Source organism: Cryptotermes secundus, unplaced genomic scaffold (genome assembly GCF_002891405.2).
Source record: "Cryptotermes secundus unplaced genomic scaffold, Csec_1.0 scaffold317, whole genome shotgun sequence".
Classification (NCBI taxonomy): domain Eukaryota; kingdom Metazoa; phylum Arthropoda; class Insecta; order Blattodea; family Kalotermitidae; genus Cryptotermes; species Cryptotermes secundus.
Window position 1 is genome coordinate 331,470 of NW_019742557.1, and position 17,573 is coordinate 349,042.

General features: G+C 36.9%; 1 protein-coding gene across 1 annotated transcript in view; it reads right to left on the bottom strand.

Moving 5' to 3' along the window:
* The window catches only part of LOC111873332 (probable chitinase 10), a 97,447-nt gene that overhangs the window by 6,447 nt on the left and 73,427 nt on the right, over positions 1–17,573 (bottom strand). The window contains exons 32-44 of the mRNA XM_023867973.2: positions 17,074–17,285; positions 16,520–16,655; positions 16,185–16,327; positions 15,427–15,612; positions 13,967–14,276; positions 12,107–12,285; positions 9,290–9,516; positions 5,187–5,320; positions 4,113–4,324; positions 2,765–2,900; positions 1,608–1,750; positions 718–903; positions 62–187 (exon numbers count right to left, since the gene is read on the bottom strand). Coding sequence (XP_023723741.1) covers positions 62–187; positions 718–903; positions 1,608–1,750; positions 2,765–2,900; positions 4,113–4,324; positions 5,187–5,320; positions 9,290–9,516; positions 12,107–12,285; positions 13,967–14,276; positions 15,427–15,612; positions 16,185–16,327; positions 16,520–16,655; positions 17,074–17,285 — 2,330 coding nt within the window. The remainder of the gene's footprint in view (positions 1–61; positions 188–717; positions 904–1,607; positions 1,751–2,764; positions 2,901–4,112; positions 4,325–5,186; positions 5,321–9,289; positions 9,517–12,106; positions 12,286–13,966; positions 14,277–15,426; positions 15,613–16,184; positions 16,328–16,519; positions 16,656–17,073; positions 17,286–17,573) is intronic.

Consider the following 17,573-nt stretch of genomic DNA (forward strand, 5'->3'; position numbering starts at 1 on the left):
CAGTCTCACCCCACCCTAAGAATAATAAAGAATATCAAACAGTATTTTATAAAGTACATACCTTCCTTCGGATATCAGAAACATCATCATAGGACACCCATTGATTCCCCTTATAAGCATATGGACCAATCCTACCCTCTGGATCTCGCACTTGTGTATATCCTTGTGATTTCACAGCATGACATATCTGTAAGAAAATTACAAAAGAAAAATAATTATAACGATCTGTTATAGTAAAAACATGATAATAAAAATTCCAATATGGATGTAAAGAGGGCGGGCAGGTAAAATTGCATTCTGAAATGAGAACAATAAAGTAATAAATTTATTGGAAGCCCCAGGCCATTAATTAGGAACTTAGGATAATAATTTGTAGCCAAGTAAACTTCATTCCTCAGATAGTTAGCATGGGGCCTGCACGCGTAATTCTGGCCATTTTATACAATATAATAATGAATTATATCAGGGCTTGAAATTGTTGCTTTTGTTTTTAATTACTTATATCAAAGAAGTGAAGCGTGACATATGAACAAATTAGTTCCCAGTTCAAATGAACGTGCCTGTTTGTTTGTGTATGTGTTTTTACCTGTATTAAAAATATATTACTAAAAGTGTATGTATTTATTCTAGCACTTGGTCTAATTCCCATTCTGAAGCTGATTGAACCTAGACTAAACTATAAATAAAAATAAATCTGCTCATTTATATGATGCTTACCTCATAATAAGCTAAGAAACCTCCTGCTCTTGTAAATTCTCCAGCCTGGCCTGGGCCATATGTTTTAGCATTCAGTCCATTTTTATTGGCATCAGCCAAGGTGAATGATTGTCCATACATGGGCATCCCCATTATAATCTTCTTTCTGTCTGCACCTTTCTCAAGCCAGTAATTGATTGAAAAGTTCTGTAAAAACAGATGAAAAGACTATTCTTGAATTTTGTTCAAATGTATGTATAAGGAACATGTAAGTCACTTGTAACTGAAAGGAACTGGAACTCGATATAAAGCAAGATTTAGAAGGAACAAATCCAGAGTATATGATTTCCACATTTTTTTGCACTTTGGCATTCTGAATTCACATTTGGGTGCATGTACATTTCAAAAAGATCAAAGTCTGTTAAAGGTTACACTGGTTACTGTCATTACTACAGGTATGTTGCCATTGTTACTACTGCTACACTGCAACTCTGACTCACTTGCCACTTTCTGTCCTTCATCTCAAAAATGGCAATTCATTTAACATTTTCATTTTTTAGTCTCTCAAAGGAATCCTACTGTCATACCATGTAACACATAGCTGTACCACTGTATACTTAATTTCACCAACTTCCTTATAGTGTTTCTACTTTCAGATCTTGTATAGTGTCTTTTGACACAAGCAGATTACTCTTACACTAGAACTCAGGAAACAGGACTTTATACTAGATCAATTCCTAGCCACATTTTAAGATTACTAAAAGTTTTGTAAAAACTTATGTTACTGCTTGTTTACGCATTTCTTGCTGGCCACAATATTTCTTTTTAGGCTTGATATGGATCATAGATGATTATACTACATGTAGCTGTGACATTGATGATGAAATGACAGTTAGGAACTTCATACTTACAGCATTGAAGTAATCATATGTATCACCAGGATAATAGTACAGTGGTGCCACATGACCTGTCTGTTTGTCCCAATGACCATGAAAATCATATGTCATCACAGAGATCCAGTCAAAGTACTTTGTTAGTTTTGGCACATCATATCCTGAAAAATCATAAATAATTAATTTCAAGTATAATATTTTCTGGGTTATTAGATATATGAAGATTTTAGGTATCATTTACTAGGAAAGTGACATATTTTCTATTCTGAAAATTCAGTAATTCTGTGCTAGATGATGATAATGATGACAATGACAAGAATACCAAATTTTTATTACACCAATTTCTGATTATTTCTGATTTACTCATGGAAGTGTAATATTTAATATAATTAGTCTATTATTGCTGTGTTCAAAATGAATCAGTTTTTTTTTATTTCAGTACTCATGTCTCTCCAGTAGCTAGCATAAATATTCAAAATTGATTGCTGTCTTTTGAATGTAACTATTAGGAAGAGAAACTGTGAAGATATTGAATTCAGAAATATTACAAGATACGTGACATCAGATTTTCTTTCTGGTTTACAGAGATGTGAAACTAAATTCAATTGCATGAAAATATAATGTGGTAGATATGAGATGTCTGCTCAGATACTATAAACATATACAGTACTTGTAAGATTTGAGGTTCTCACAGCAGTCAATATGAAGAAAGCAGCCTTCTGGGATGTGGCACCGTGTAGATGTGGTGTTAAGGGTTAATGCCCTCCCATTAACCTTGCCTTTCTCCCCCGACACAATATCCTATACCTGCTCTAATCTTGCTACGGCTCCCCAGACCCTTCCCCTCTCCCTCTCCACTGATTTCCCATGTAGACTTGTCCCTTCCTTTCCTGCTCTCATATAGCTGAGTTTATTTCCGACATTAGTCTGCTTGCATCTGTTCTCACTGTCTCTTCGCTTGCAGATTTTCTTATTTTTCCTTCTACCCTGAAGACAGAGGCGATACGTTCGTCCGAAACATCAGTTAACACCACATCTACACGGCGCCACATCCCAGAAGACTGCTTTCTTCATATACAGTACTTAACCTGTTTCTTGTTTCTTGCTCATTTGTGTACTATACACATGAAGAATTTTATTTCCTTATTACAAAATATGAATTACTGCTCCCTTACCAACGTCAATGACCACTTTGCTGGGTGATACAGCAGAAGACAAAAGCAACCCCTTTGGTTTGAAAGCAGAACTCAGTTCTTGAACCAGTGCAGCAAATCCTTCTTTATCAGAATCTGGGCCTGCATTGCAATCCACCTAGATAGAAGCAGACCATAGCTTTACAAACAGAACTGACACTCTTCTGTCTTCTCATCATTTTCTTTGCCAATCTGTCCAATCTCATTGTTCTTAATTTAATAATCTGTATAATTTTAGGCAAAGAGCACATATGGGGGTGGTCTGAGAAGTTAGATAACACTGTTAATTTACTCCATGCATTATATGAAACATCAATGCATAGGATTATGACTGAAACCACATATATAGTATTTCTGAAAACTGCTGAGAGTTGGCTCTGCTGGTTCATCATTTACATCTTGTGAGTGAACCAAAATGCCAGTGGTCCTCATTATACCATAGGTTCAAATATCTTTTGTGGCATTTCTCAGATATACTAAATTGATGTTATTCACTCAGTGTAAGATTAGTAAAATGTGATGTTGGAACATAATGCATGAACTTGAATAATTATTCACATGCTGCCTTGTTTCTTCCAAGAAAATTAACTTTGTAAATTAAATAATTGGTGCTTATGCTTTATGACTGGCCCTTGACCCTCAAAGCATTGTACCTGACTTCACATATGTTGTATTTGTACTGAGTTAAAAACATCAGTGAAGTTGACAGAAATAAAGCAATGATATTAGAATTTGAACATAAATTGAAAAAGTTTCTTATATGCAAACTCTTTTTATTCTGTTGAAGAGTATCTTGATAGGAATAATAATTATGATCTTGGGGTATCCCTGTAATTATAGCTTTGTGTTTTAGTTTGCATTCATTGGTTTCTTACATACATTTTAATTCTTATTTATCTTATGCTAAGACAATCTTATATAATATATCAATGTAATCTTCTGACAATATCAGGTTATGTGCCTCAATGGATCGATGAATGATAACAATAAAAAAAATCAGTACTCACTAAAAACTAATTTCTCCATATCATGGAATGTATTATGAGATTTGACATTCTCGCAGTGAAAAGTATTAAATTAATGGTCTTCTGGAATGTGAGGCTGTGTAGTCTGATATATGTGTACCAATGTTTTGGAGAAAATCTCTGTCTCAGGGCCTTCAGGGTTTAGGCTATCCAGAAGAGACTACCCTGTACCAGAGGTCACAGTTTACTCTCAAACATTTCTACCTATACATCACAGTACATAAGATTGTAATCTTATTAAAATGAAGCATGAAGTTAATGTAGCAGCAATACAGACACAGGCATAGGAGTGATCACAGACTTACTTGCCAGCATTTGGGATATTCCCAATCAAGATCAAGTCCATCAAAGCCATACTTTTCAATAAACTCGAGAACAGTCCTTATAAAATTTGCTCTGGATGATGGACTGTTTACCAGCCGGCTGTACTTGTCTCCCAGAGAATCATTCCAGCCACCAATTGCAATCAGTACTTTCACACCTCGTGATTTGAATCCTGTTACCTTGTGGTAGAAGTCTGCAGGACAAAATTAAGGAAATTACTTAGCATGAAGCTTAATGCTGAACAAATTTTCCAGCAGTTTCAAATATGTAGCTTCTCTCTTCACTGATTCTGCACTCACTTCTTTTACTGTTCATCCATGACATAATCAAACTAAAAATATATGAAAAATATGCAATATTATCTTCTCCCCACCAAGAAGTTAAGTCATTACTATGGTTACTTGGGCTACTATTGCTAATATTTTTGCTACTGTTCAGTACTGTTATGATGCTTTCTATAATTGTGCTACAGGTTACTTGATTTTGGAAGTTGCACCAGTTGAATATTCGAAGATCTCTTAATACACATCAATTTAGGGCCCAAAATGAGTGGTGTTAGTGTTGCTAGCAAAGTATAAGTTGAAGTATAAAAGCTGTGAAAAGAACAGTGATAATTCACTAAAATGATATATACATATGGGTACATTTATGAGATGGAAAAAACACATATTCTAAACTGTATAAAAGGTGATCAAAATCAGTAATTTTTTTCGATGGAAGTGAAAGTTGGCTCAGAAAGTGAAAATGAAACCATAAAGTGGCAATGGAAATAAAATTCTTAAGAACTGCTAAAACCCATCAAAAGTTAGAGAAATATAAGAAATGAAAATATTAGAGAGCAATTATACTAAAATCTAAAAAATGGAAAATGTAGAGAGTTAAAGGAATAATGGCTAATATGATGATATAACATGAAGTATGAAAATATTCCAGAATAAGTCTTTCAATAAATGCTGGAAGAATGGAGACTGAAGCAATTCCACCAGCTAGATGATTATGTTGTCAGAACAGGTCTGTAAGCTTCTGATGTGCACAATGGAAGTTAATGAACTCACTGTTATCTATGTCTGCCCAGGAGTCATGAGGTTTGATGTTAAGTGTGCCTCCGTCCATCACAGCAAAACCGTATGCTATGTGCGTGCACAGTGATGAATCAATGTCTTCTGGGACATACTTTCCAACACCTTGCCTGTAAGAAGAAGTACAATGCAGAAAAATAAATAAATCTGGCCACAAGGGGCTGTTGCCAATTATATGTTTACAGGTCACAATTTCCTTGCTTCAGATTGAGCCCGTTATGCAAATATAACACATGAAGGCCTGTTCAGTTCTAACAATTTTAATCCTTGCTGAACATTACTGGAAAGCAAAATTCAAAATGAAAACCTTATGAGTAGTGTTCTTTCATTTTAGTTTTCTTTGGTATGGCAACGGGCTATGGGCAGAACAGCCCAGGTTCAATTCTTGGCAGTGCAAGATTTTTCTCTTTTCCACAGCGTCCAGACCAGCTCTGGGGCCCACACAGGCTCCTACTCAATGGATACCAGGGGCTATTTCCCTGGCGGTAAAGCAGCCGGGGCTTAAAGCTGACCACTCACCTCTGTCTAGTGCCAAGATCAAGAATGATCGAGCTATACCTCCACTCCACAATATGTCCTCATGGCATAGTGCTTAACTAGTTAAGCAGAGGGATAACTTTATCTTATCATACCTTACCTTACCTTACCATTGTTTGTTTCTGTGGTGTTGTGATCTATATGTTTAATAAGTCAATGTCTTAGTCAAGAGCACACTAAGTAGAAATTAAAATAGTGTTCAACCAAGAACTCAAATTTATTTACAAATTTTACAAGGCTTTCCAGCCCTCGGTATTTCTGGATATGAGGTTCTCATAGTGCTGACTGTGAACAGCACGACTTTCTAGGTTGTAAGGGTGTGTAGTTTGTAGAATTCCACTGACTTTCCAAAGGAAAATCAGTGGAATTCTACTAAACTACACAGCATTACAATCCAGAAGACTGTGCTATGCACTGCTTTTGTTTAACATAGAGATATGCACTTATGAAACTGAATTCAGTTCACCAATTACATATCACAGAAAAAAAAATTAATAAATTAAATAAATTGTGTTGTGTATGTAATATGCTGAGGTCATATTCAAACTGAATAAAGCATAAGTTAAGATCTGAAGTTTTCATGGCGAATAAATGAGTTAAATAAAATCTTCTTGGGCGTTCATTGATATCATGGTTGAGGTAAAACCAACATTTGGAGACTTCTCTATATCTCTCATCAGGGTGGATGTGTGAAGGTCAGCCAGTGGATGGAAGACCATTTTACAGGTTTAGCAACACAGAACCAGGTCTACATTGAGAATGGGAACCGCTCAGACTGACAACTGTCCTGTTAGCCCGTGAACTAATAAGGAAGGAACATGCCTAACTAATACATGTATCAGCAACTGACAGTCAAACCTTACACTAACCCTGATGATGGAAACCCAGCAAGTCTCAAAACATTGGCCTTGGCTCCATCATGACATGGCTGACTACCTGAAATGGTTACAGCATAAGAGGAGCATAATTCTAATATATATTTAATATGCTTTGTATTATGCTGCACAATCCCCCCCCTTGGCTTCCAGATTCTTTGTGAACGGCTAATGGCTGAAGAAGACTGGAAACCAGCAAAATCTTTCCAGAGTGACTTTGCCTCTATAAAATTGTTGTGGAGTTCTCAAGAGAGCAGTTGAATCGACTGTTAGCTGTTGAATGGTGTATAGTGATTATGTAGAAAAACAAATTTTGAACAGTGTGTATGTTCAGTGCTGACAGTGCATGTAACAAGAAGAAGACAGCACAGTAGGGTGCAGTGAAATTGTAGCAGCAACTGAGAACAAGCTGAAAAGATCTTAATAGGCCACTGAGACAGTGAGTCATTGACTGTTCTGAAACATAATGCCTATAAAGAGCAGCAAATAGACTACATGAACTTTACGCAATTTAAATTAGCAAACTCATTCTGTAGGGTAACAAGTGGCCATGGAGGAGCATGTGTTTATGTAAAAAGAGGTTTAGATAAAAAAAGAAGTTAATTATTTCTAAGATATGAATCTTATATTGAATACTGAGAAAACAATAGCAATGGCATTTCATAATAGACAAGAAAGAGATTTGATGAAACCTCAAATCAAATTTGGCAAAATGGAGATCTCCTATAAATGTGAAACGAAATTTCTAGGTATACATGTTGGCGAGCATATGGAGTGGAAAGCACATATGATGTTCTTAAGCTCAAAACTTCGTAAAGTCTGTTACATGATAAAATCGCTTAGGGATATAACAAGACGTCAGGTTATAAGGAGTATTTACTTTGTTCACTTCCATGCTTATTTGAAGTATGGTTTAATTTTCTGGGGTAGCGACCCAAAAAGTAAAATTATATTTAAATTGCAGAAATTAATTGTTAGAATAATTAGTGGTGTGAGTATATTAGTATCATGTAGACAACTTTGTAAGGATTTAAACTTACTTCCGCTACCTTGTATGTATATATTTGGAATAGTATGCCATGTTAAACTGCATTTAGAAAAGTTAGAACAAAATAACATAGTTCATAATCACAATACACGCCAGAAATTAAATCTCCATGCTCAGTTTTGCAGAACAAATGCCTAAAAGAAAGGAGTACTGAACATGGGAATAAAATTATACAATAAAATACCAAATAAAATTATGAAGACAGAAAAAATGAGACAGTTTAAAAAAGTAACGAGGTCATATTTGGTACAACATATGTTTTATTCTGTAGAGGAATATATGTTAAATTAAAGATGGTATGTTTGTGAAAGGGGGGTATTTATTTTTAATTATAGAAATTGAACTATTGTATGTTTAATGTATATGAAATGTTTTCCTATGACAGTGATTTGACGAGGAAGGAAGACTGGATTGGTTGGTTGATTGATTGATTGATGTGAAATGGACTGAATTGGTTACTCTGTTGGGGAATTTATTTTGTCTTATATTTTTAATATAGTTTTATATGGTATGTTGGACATGTACACAATTTGTGTATGTAGTTAAATATTATAGTATTGTTGACTTTTATACAAATAATCTGACTTGTTCTATATCTGGAGGCTGTATTGCAAAATGTGGATTTCTGGAACCAATAAAAATATGAATATGAAAATACTGTCACGTGTCTTGTCGTCTGAATCTTGTTCGTCACGTGTGTAAGTTCATATCCCACTTCTGACACCAGTGTAACATGTTTAGTTACTGAAGACGCCGTTCGGATTGTTAACTGGTTTATTCAACAACCTACAATTAACGGCTACAATTAATTATCACAATGTTGCGGGGTTTTACACTTTATAACCCTATTGACAAATCAAATCACTCTATTGTCAGTAGTCAACATGTTTTCAAAGTATGGAAGCTATATAAGTCCAACTGTATCACACTCCCAATTAATTCTCAGTTACACAGACGTCCGGTACTTCTTTCCGCGACGGCTGCTATATTTCAACTCGACTCGCAGGCTGCTGCCTTGAGAGCTGTTGATAACACACTCTAACTCTCTCCGGGGATGGCTACAAGTTAACTCGACTACAACTGAACTCGCACACGCGTCTGTAACTCGTAACTTGCGAACTGAGAACTCGGCGATGGCCACATTACAACTACTCTCCTCGCAGGAAGCGCAGCTCTCTTATACAGGGGCTGTGTGGGCCTGTTATGTAGCAACGCTGTTACCTCACGCCGTTTTACGTCACCGTGCGTTGCGCGTTACGTTACCATGCGGAGGGGGGGAGGGGAGTGCTGACTCATCCGCCATGTCACTGTGGCCTGAGTTGCCACGTGGCTGCTGGGTAGGGAGGGGGTCTCCATTGCGCAACATGTCACAATATATAATAATTTGCTGACATCAGTTTTATATACTGAGTTTCTGGGTCTCAGTACACTTAGCCCATTTATTGCTATATGATATGTTAATACTGAATGACCATAATACAGCCATGTGCAGTGAGATGTCGTGAACTTAGTAAGCATGCGTGTTTTAGTTTAAATTCTCAGTATAAATAAAAAGGAACTGTACTGACTCTCAGTAAGTTGATTGATTATACTGATCACTCATTAACTTAATTTCTCACCTGTAAAATGCCCAGTTGGTAAAATAGCAGATAACTTTGTATCCTGTGTCAGCTGGTTTGGGAGGCACGGTAACATCAGTGCCAGGTGTACTTGGTTTTGTTGCAGTTGTAAGCTCAGTAAATGTGGGTGTTGGTGAAAATGTTGGAGGAGAGGTTGTTGGCTTGATGTCACCACTTCCAGCTTCCACTGACTTGCATTTTGTGTTCTCTGCCCAATCACAGTGATCCTACAGATGTTAAATATAATACAAAATTTCAGGAATCAGTCCAGAATTCTGATAGTTTATTTATTCATGGTTTATTTTTACAGCACGTAAAAGATCCTCATGTCTCTAGGAGACTTCTGAGCAAATTAGGCAACAAGTTTCACGCCCAAGTAGTTTCCAATGCCTCTGGTAGATGGGGGAAATATCAGGTACCGAGGGCCGACCTCGTTGGCTGAACGGGGCTGATAGCACGCACCAGTACCGGTAGGGTATGGCGACAGTAGAAATTAAAGGGGGACGCACAATGGACCAATAACTGGTCTAAGTGCATGGGGAAACCCACCCCCTCTAATAATAATAATAATAATAATAATAATAATAATAATATGGTTTATTTAATGATGCTGTGCATATCTCACAAGACAATATGCAGCTGAATGAGAAGATGACTAATGAATATTGAATTAGAATGGCTATGGAAGGAAGTGGCCATGGCCTAATTTTGACTACTGTCCTCGTTTCTTCATGTAGCAATTAAGGAAAATCATGAAAAAACCTTACTTTGGATAGTATCCCAGCCGAGATTTGAACTGGTCACCTCATTAACAAAATAAGAAGTGTTACTACCTGAGCCAACTTGTCTGATCAGAATTCTGATAGATTTTATATATACTATTAGAACATGTTTAGATTATCCTCATTACAGTGATATAAAGTGTGCTTATAAAATGGACACTGCACCTCTGCAACATAAAAGTAATGAACTACTATCTTACTGAAGTGATTTAGAGATTTTAATGACATGGAATACCTAAATTTCAAGACATTTCTTGTAAGCAACCTACATATCTGCATGTTTCCTTTCTTCTGAGTTTACAAGATTTGTATGTGTCTAAATTCAGTTAATTTCTTTCCAGACTTTCCAAGAAGGCATTCATGCATTTAGCTGGATATTTTTCCTTTCGTATGTTTTCTAATTTTGATCAGTTTTGATCAATTCTTGGCTTAGAGGCTGACTATTTTATGGTTTCTGCCAGTTACCCTAGGTAAATGCTGGGACAGTACCTTAAATAGGCCATGACTGCTGCCTTTCATGTCTTACCCAGTTCACCATATACCTGAAGAACCTTTGCAGTTCAGAAAGTATCGTTAATCAGTCTTTTCCAATTTTATATATTTTTGCTCTGCAAATCTCTTCATGGCCAGCCAGTGGACACTAGATATTCTAAGATATAAACAAGACTGGAATGGTGCAATACATACCAGAGTGCACACAATTTTTTACATACTGACATTCTAAGTGCTCCTGAATGTTCCATATAACTTCTTTCATCATTCAATTATGTAAGTTAGTTCCATGATATAATCAGCCTAATTCAATGCATGTAATATATACAACATTATCTGTTTGTCACCAACAAATTTTTGTTTTAGTACATGTTCATACCTCAAAGCTTGTAAAGTCATTATTATGGTTATATTTATTCCTACTTCATATTATTCTTATAGTTATGGTTACTACTACCATTTACTCAAATGTGTGAATGATAAAATTTATGTCCGACCTTTCAAATTCAACATTCTGTGGTCTGGCGGCACCTTTTAGTCAGGCATGAATTTAATTTGCTGGATGGCCACTTCCTCTCACTGGAGCTAGATGTCAATAATTGACTGTTTTTGTTTACATCCATCAATAATGGCACAGAATATATACAGCATTGGCATCTGTTATTTATCAACTATTTAGGTGTTTGGTACTGTAATATATTGACCATGTACAGTTTGGAAAATTTTCTGGTCCATTTCTGGCCTGGCCCCAGGGATGCCAAATTTGAGAGGTCTGACCCCTACATAAAAGATCTATTAGAACATGTCATTTCAGGTTCCTAAATAATGTGGCACTATCGTTGCTCCAACCTTTCAAGTTCATGTTACTACTGCGTTGTTATTACCAACTCTAGGCCATGAAAAGTATAGTTTTAGGTGGCCTCCAATGGTATAACATTCATGCTTAAGGTCACCAAAATCTGTCCAGTGGGTTCTCAGCATGAAACATGTGGATAGATGTCTGAATCTGAGGTTCTCATAACAATGATTATGAAGAGTACAATCTTCTGGGATGTGTTTCCATGTCTGCCATGAGAACTTCAAATCCAAGTTATCCTTTATGGGGAGGCCACCTCATGGGTACATTTCCATTACAATACGTATCACATCCCAGTAGACAGTATTCTTCAGATGGCCAAAACCCCTCTTCTATGTCATCTATTTTTACACAATGTGCAAAGAATGCATGAAGGTGAAAAGTGGGTTTTAAGTATATTTTGAATTTACGAGTATGTTGAAGTACCCATGAATGTAAAGTTTCCTCTGAGTACTTTGGTTTTCCTCTGTGCATCTATCTGTGTTATGGAATACACTTTTCCAAATTATTCGTGAAACAAATACAGTAAATCTATTATCTGTGCACAGCTTATCTTTTCAAATTACAGTCAAAGCAAAGTAAGGCATGTGGTTTAGTCATTATGAGTTGATACTAACAAACTTCTGGTCTGTTCTCTTCTAGTACAGCAACTAGAGACAGCTTATTTAAATTAAATTCAGAGTTTACCTTGTTCCAGTAGAGGCCTCCGGGACATGTTTGTTCTGTAGGCACTCCGAACTGACACAGGTAATACTTTTGGCAATCACTGGGATGTGGAGCAAAGATCTTTCCACCGCAAGTTGGATCTCTCATTAATCCTTCAGAGACAAGTGTCCAACTGGGGTAGTGCACATGATTGTCAGGTACTAGAGAATAATATAAAACAATATTATAATTAAGATGTCTTCCTGTATCATGAATAAGATTTGTTTTATAATTTATTTGAAACACCACTGAAAGAGTAATATCTGGTACTGAGTCCAGGTAGATAAAAACAGAGGAGTAAGAGTCATAATCTAGTGAAACATGAAACCTTAGATTTTAAGAAAAACAATCCAAGAAATATGGCTTACAGAAGTATTAACAAAGTGATACAGAAAAGGTTATTATTTATTTTTAACTACATTGGTCACTTTGGTCACTTCTAGTCATCTTTTGATCAAAACAGAGCTATCGTCACTTGCCAGTGGCTTCAGTGTACAGGATAAAATACAAGATTAGAAGTCAGACTATGTCTATCTTACAACTGAAAATACTTCAACAAATATGAGACAGACAAATAGTGCATGAATTTGACTTTTAATTTTGGGAGTTTTTTAATTACAGTATTAATAATCAAAAGACAACACAGTAATCCTACAGTAATTATCATTCATCTGGAAGAGTTTCTTTTTATTTAAGGGGAAATAATGGAGTTTTTTAGGTTTAAAGCTGAGTAAATAACACACTCTTAGCCATGGGCATCTCTCACTTTTGGCTATAAATTCTTGTCTCTTCAGAGGCTTCTCTGTATGTTCTTATACTCATATTTCTATACTGTGTAGGATTTGAGGTTTTCACATTGGTGACTATGAAGAACGCCATCTTCTGGGATGTGGTGCCATGTAGATCTTGTGTGAACCGACATATCAGGGGAACTTATCGCCTTCAACTTCAGGGTAGAGAAATCTGCTAGTGAGGAACCAGCATGAGCAAGTGGCTAGCAGACTGAGCCACCAGTCAAAAACAGCCAGCTATATAAGAACAGAGGGAGGGAGGGAGAGTGGGCCACATGGGAAATCAATATAGGAGATGGGTAGGGTCAATAGAGATCAGGTGGGAAGGCCAGGCGAGGAGGTAGAAGATTGTGGGTCAGAGTAGGTAGAGGAAATTTGTCAGGGGCAGGGAAAAAGCCAGGGCTACTAAGCGACTTGCTGAGACAAGTCATGGAAGCCTCTCATCTGCTCCCTCAAGAAACCTCCTGAACATGACGCCAGATATACAAGGCTACACAGGTAAATACACGCTCGGCAGCTCTAGCCCCAAGGCTACTGGGTCGATGCTTACTCAGTAGCCCTGGCTTTTTCCCCATCTATAACAACTTTCCTCTACATGCTTTTATCTGCTCTCTGCTACCTACTTGCCTGGACTTCCTATCTAATCTTTATTGACCCTACTGCTCTCCTTTATTGAATTCCCATGTGGACCCCTCTCCCTCTCTCCCTGTTCTTATATAACTGGGTGTTTTCGATTGATGGCTCAGTCTGCTAGCCACCTGCTCATGCTGGTTCCTCACTCACAGACCTTTCTACCCTGAAGATGGAGGCGATACATTCCTCTGAATCGTTGGTTCACACAAGAACTCTACAGCAACAGATCCCAGAGAATTGCATTCTTTATTTCTACACTATTAACAAATATTTGATGACATAAATTAGGAAAGATACCATCACTGGTTCTATTACAGCTGAGCCATTAAATGTTACTGTCTACTGTATTTAATATGCCTAATATACTATATAACAAATAATAAAGTCTGGTAAAATAAGAGATCAAAATGGCACTTACTCTTCTCTTTGGAACCGTCAGCATTGATATCACATTTTGGTCCAGGACCTGGATAACCTCTGAGGACTCGGTTGATAGTACGGAGTAATGGGTAGGGTTCACATGAGCAAGCATTTCGGAAATCATCAAGATCAAGGGCCCAGATCATGCCACCACCCAAGCCCATATGGCGAATATAGTTGGATTTGTATCGGATCATGCCTGCATCATCAAATGACACCCATTGGTCTTTTGAATAAGCATATGGTCCCATTCGACCTTCTGGATCTTTCACTACTTTCCAGCCTCTCTTCTGAATATTTGTGCAGATCTAGAAGGAAATTAAGAACAGAAAATTGTTAACAGTTTAATTAAGTATGATGAATCAAAATTCAGTGTAAGAAGGCTGATGGAAAGCAAACATATTCAAGTGCCTTATCAGAAGGTTTTAATACCTTCAGTTAAGTATTAAGTTATTTCTGTTGATACTGTGGCACTTAGACCCATTGCTAGGTAACGGATCCATCAACAGACATGAACACAATAATTCCACAGCAACAAGAGGATAGAGTAATTGGAAGCAGCGTTCTCTACATGGTCCATAATGCTACATAAAGCAACAATAGAAGAACTGTCTTGGAGAGGTGTTTTCTATGTGGTTTGTGCCAAGACTACATAAGAAGTCCATGGTGTGTTGGGGGAGTCTTGAATGTGAGAGAGCTAAATGTGGTCATGAGTCCTGTGGGCCATGGACCTGAGAATGACTGCACTGGCAAGGACCAGCAGTAAATGTAAATGACAGACGCATCCTCTTGTCAGAGTGGATGTTGCACAAGGGCTGTAACCACAAGTGTTCATTTGGAAAATAAAAATTATGGTTGTGAGTCTCAAATTTTGTATTTTGTAGAATGATTTTTATGTGAACACATTTAGATGAAGATAAAAAGTAAAAGGTAAAAGTATCCCTATAACAGGCCGTGGAGGCCCATAGGGTTGTGAGCTGTCGAGGCTTCCACATTTTCTGGACAGTCAGCTCACAGATGTTGGTGAGGTTGTCAGACTTATGCGCCAGACACCCTTTACCCCCAGGAAGATTCCTGGTACTCATTTCTGTCAGAGGCTGAGTCAATCCCAGGGCCATAGTGTGGCTGGAAGTTTAGGTCAATTGAAAAATCCAGTGACCTCACTGGGAATCAAAACCACAACCTTCCTGCTTGTAGCATGGTGCCTCAACCAACTACGCTACAGCATGCCTCTATTTAGATGAAATTCTAACTTATTCTAAATTACAAGAATTTCCAGAATCTGGAAAATTCCAAATACAGCGATGAAATGGTTCTGAGCCTACAGACATACATATGCACATACTGCACATGGCAATTATAATTATAAATCATAAAGTTCTATATATTTGTAAATATTTACTTCCATTCATGTGATTGCTTGTGACTTAAATTCAGGATATATTTACATCAACTTACTTCATAGTAAGACAAGAATCCTCTGGCTCGAGTGGAGTCCCCAGCCTCTCCCCCTCCATACGTTGGTGCATTGAGCCCATGGTTGTTATTGTCTGCCAGACTGAATGATTGTCCATACATGGGCATGCCCATCACAATCTTCTTAGGGTCTGCTCCTTGTTTAATCCAATAGTTGATTGAGAAGTTCTAGAAAATTTAAAACAAAATAAATACGTATTTTGGTAGTGGGAATTCACAATGTGAGAGTTAGATTACGCATTTATAGTTGGAACTTCCTGCAGCTAGGAATCTTAGTTTCTTACTATATACTAGCATGCTGTTATCAGGTTTACTCAAAAAAGAAACCACATAAAAATATTGCGGAACATCAATATTACATGAATAGAGTCATTTTCAAGAAAATCGCCATTTTGTGATTTGGGGCCCATCTGACGAGTGCTTATTTTTGGAGTTGGAATGTCTAGATTCACAGGGTACTGACCTAGGATGAACAAAATCTTTAATAACGAATGTGAATAATTTCTGTCCATTTGTTCAAGTCCTAGCAAGGTGCACATCCATCCATCCATTCATACATATATACAGGCAGACAGACAGACAGCATTCCAAAAGCACTTTTGTAGTCAGGAGGGCTGAAAATGTATAAGTCCATTCAAATCTTGAGATTAATTTATTTCATGATCGCAATACACACTTTCTCACACTTACTATGTGTGAGAATATGAGAAATTAAATGGGAAAATTAAATGATGGCTTACAGCATTGAAAGTGACATCTATATCATCAGGATGCGGATACATGGGAGCCACATGACCTGTAATCTTGTCCCACTGTCCATGGTAATCATATGTCATCACTGCAATCCAGTCCATATTCTCTGACAGAGTAGGAACATCATAACCTATTCAAACAATAATTTTGTAGCCAGATATTAATAAAAGGATATAGGAAATCACACACCAGGCGAGAAATACAATTCAATCAATATAAACAAATATTTTAGGCCATTTTTTAAGGAAAACATGTCATATGAGCTACTTCAAAACTCCAACAGCTTGAACAACAAAATGGGACTATATATATGGCATATTACCTGCATCAATAACAACCTTGCTTGGTGAAACAGCTGTTGTCAGCATATATCCTTTTGGTCTGAAAGCAGCCCTCAGCTCTCTTACAAACGCTGCAAATGCTGCTTTATCAGAGTCTGGACCCTTCCTACAATCAACCTAACAGAAAAAGGGTGCCACATGATAATCTGATGCTCTGCTCTTATGTGCAGTGTAACAGTTTGGATGCATTAAGACACCTGAAGATGGCCATGTATGGCCAAAACATGCTGTGTTAAGTGCTAAATGGTGAATAAACAATTGTTGCATTATTGACGGACTGTGGATTCATAGACGTTTAATTAAAGATTTACACACAGTATGCTGAAATATGGAATTTCTTCATTAAAAGGTTAAATTAATAAAATTAATGTGAAATCATGTCAATTCTCGATTTACATAAGATGAGGAATACTTTTATCTTGAAACTGAGAAGGCCAGAGTGAACAGAAAATCTAATGTTATCCTGAATGTTATCCATGTTTGTTTACAATTGAGTGCATTAATAATAAGCATGGAAAGAGAAGTTATTTTATACCTGCCAACACTTAGGGTATTCCCAATCCAGATCCAAGCCATCAAAATTATGTTTTTCTATGAAGTCAGTGACATAACTGATGAAATGTGATCTTGCACTAGGGTTGTTCACTAGACGACTGTATTTGTCTCCAGCAGAATCATTCCATCCTCCAATAGCCACTAGTACTTTCAACCCCTTTGCCTTATATGCTGCCACTTTCTCATAGAATTCTGCACAGAGAAATGTATGTACAGTTGTACTCCCATAAATGTTCCTTAAATGAAGGTTTTCTCTCATTTAACATTCAATTTCAAAGATCCCAAGCCAATAATGTTATTGTCAACTTTCCTTCCATTTCAGATTCTCCTCAGTTTAGTGTTTAAATTTACTGCTCCAAAACGAAAACTTAAATGGGGTTTCATGCTATTGTGTTGAATTTTAGGTTCTCACAGTGGTGACTGTAAGTGTACTACCTTCTGGGATGTAATAGTCCTCTCATTTCAGAGGAACATACTGTC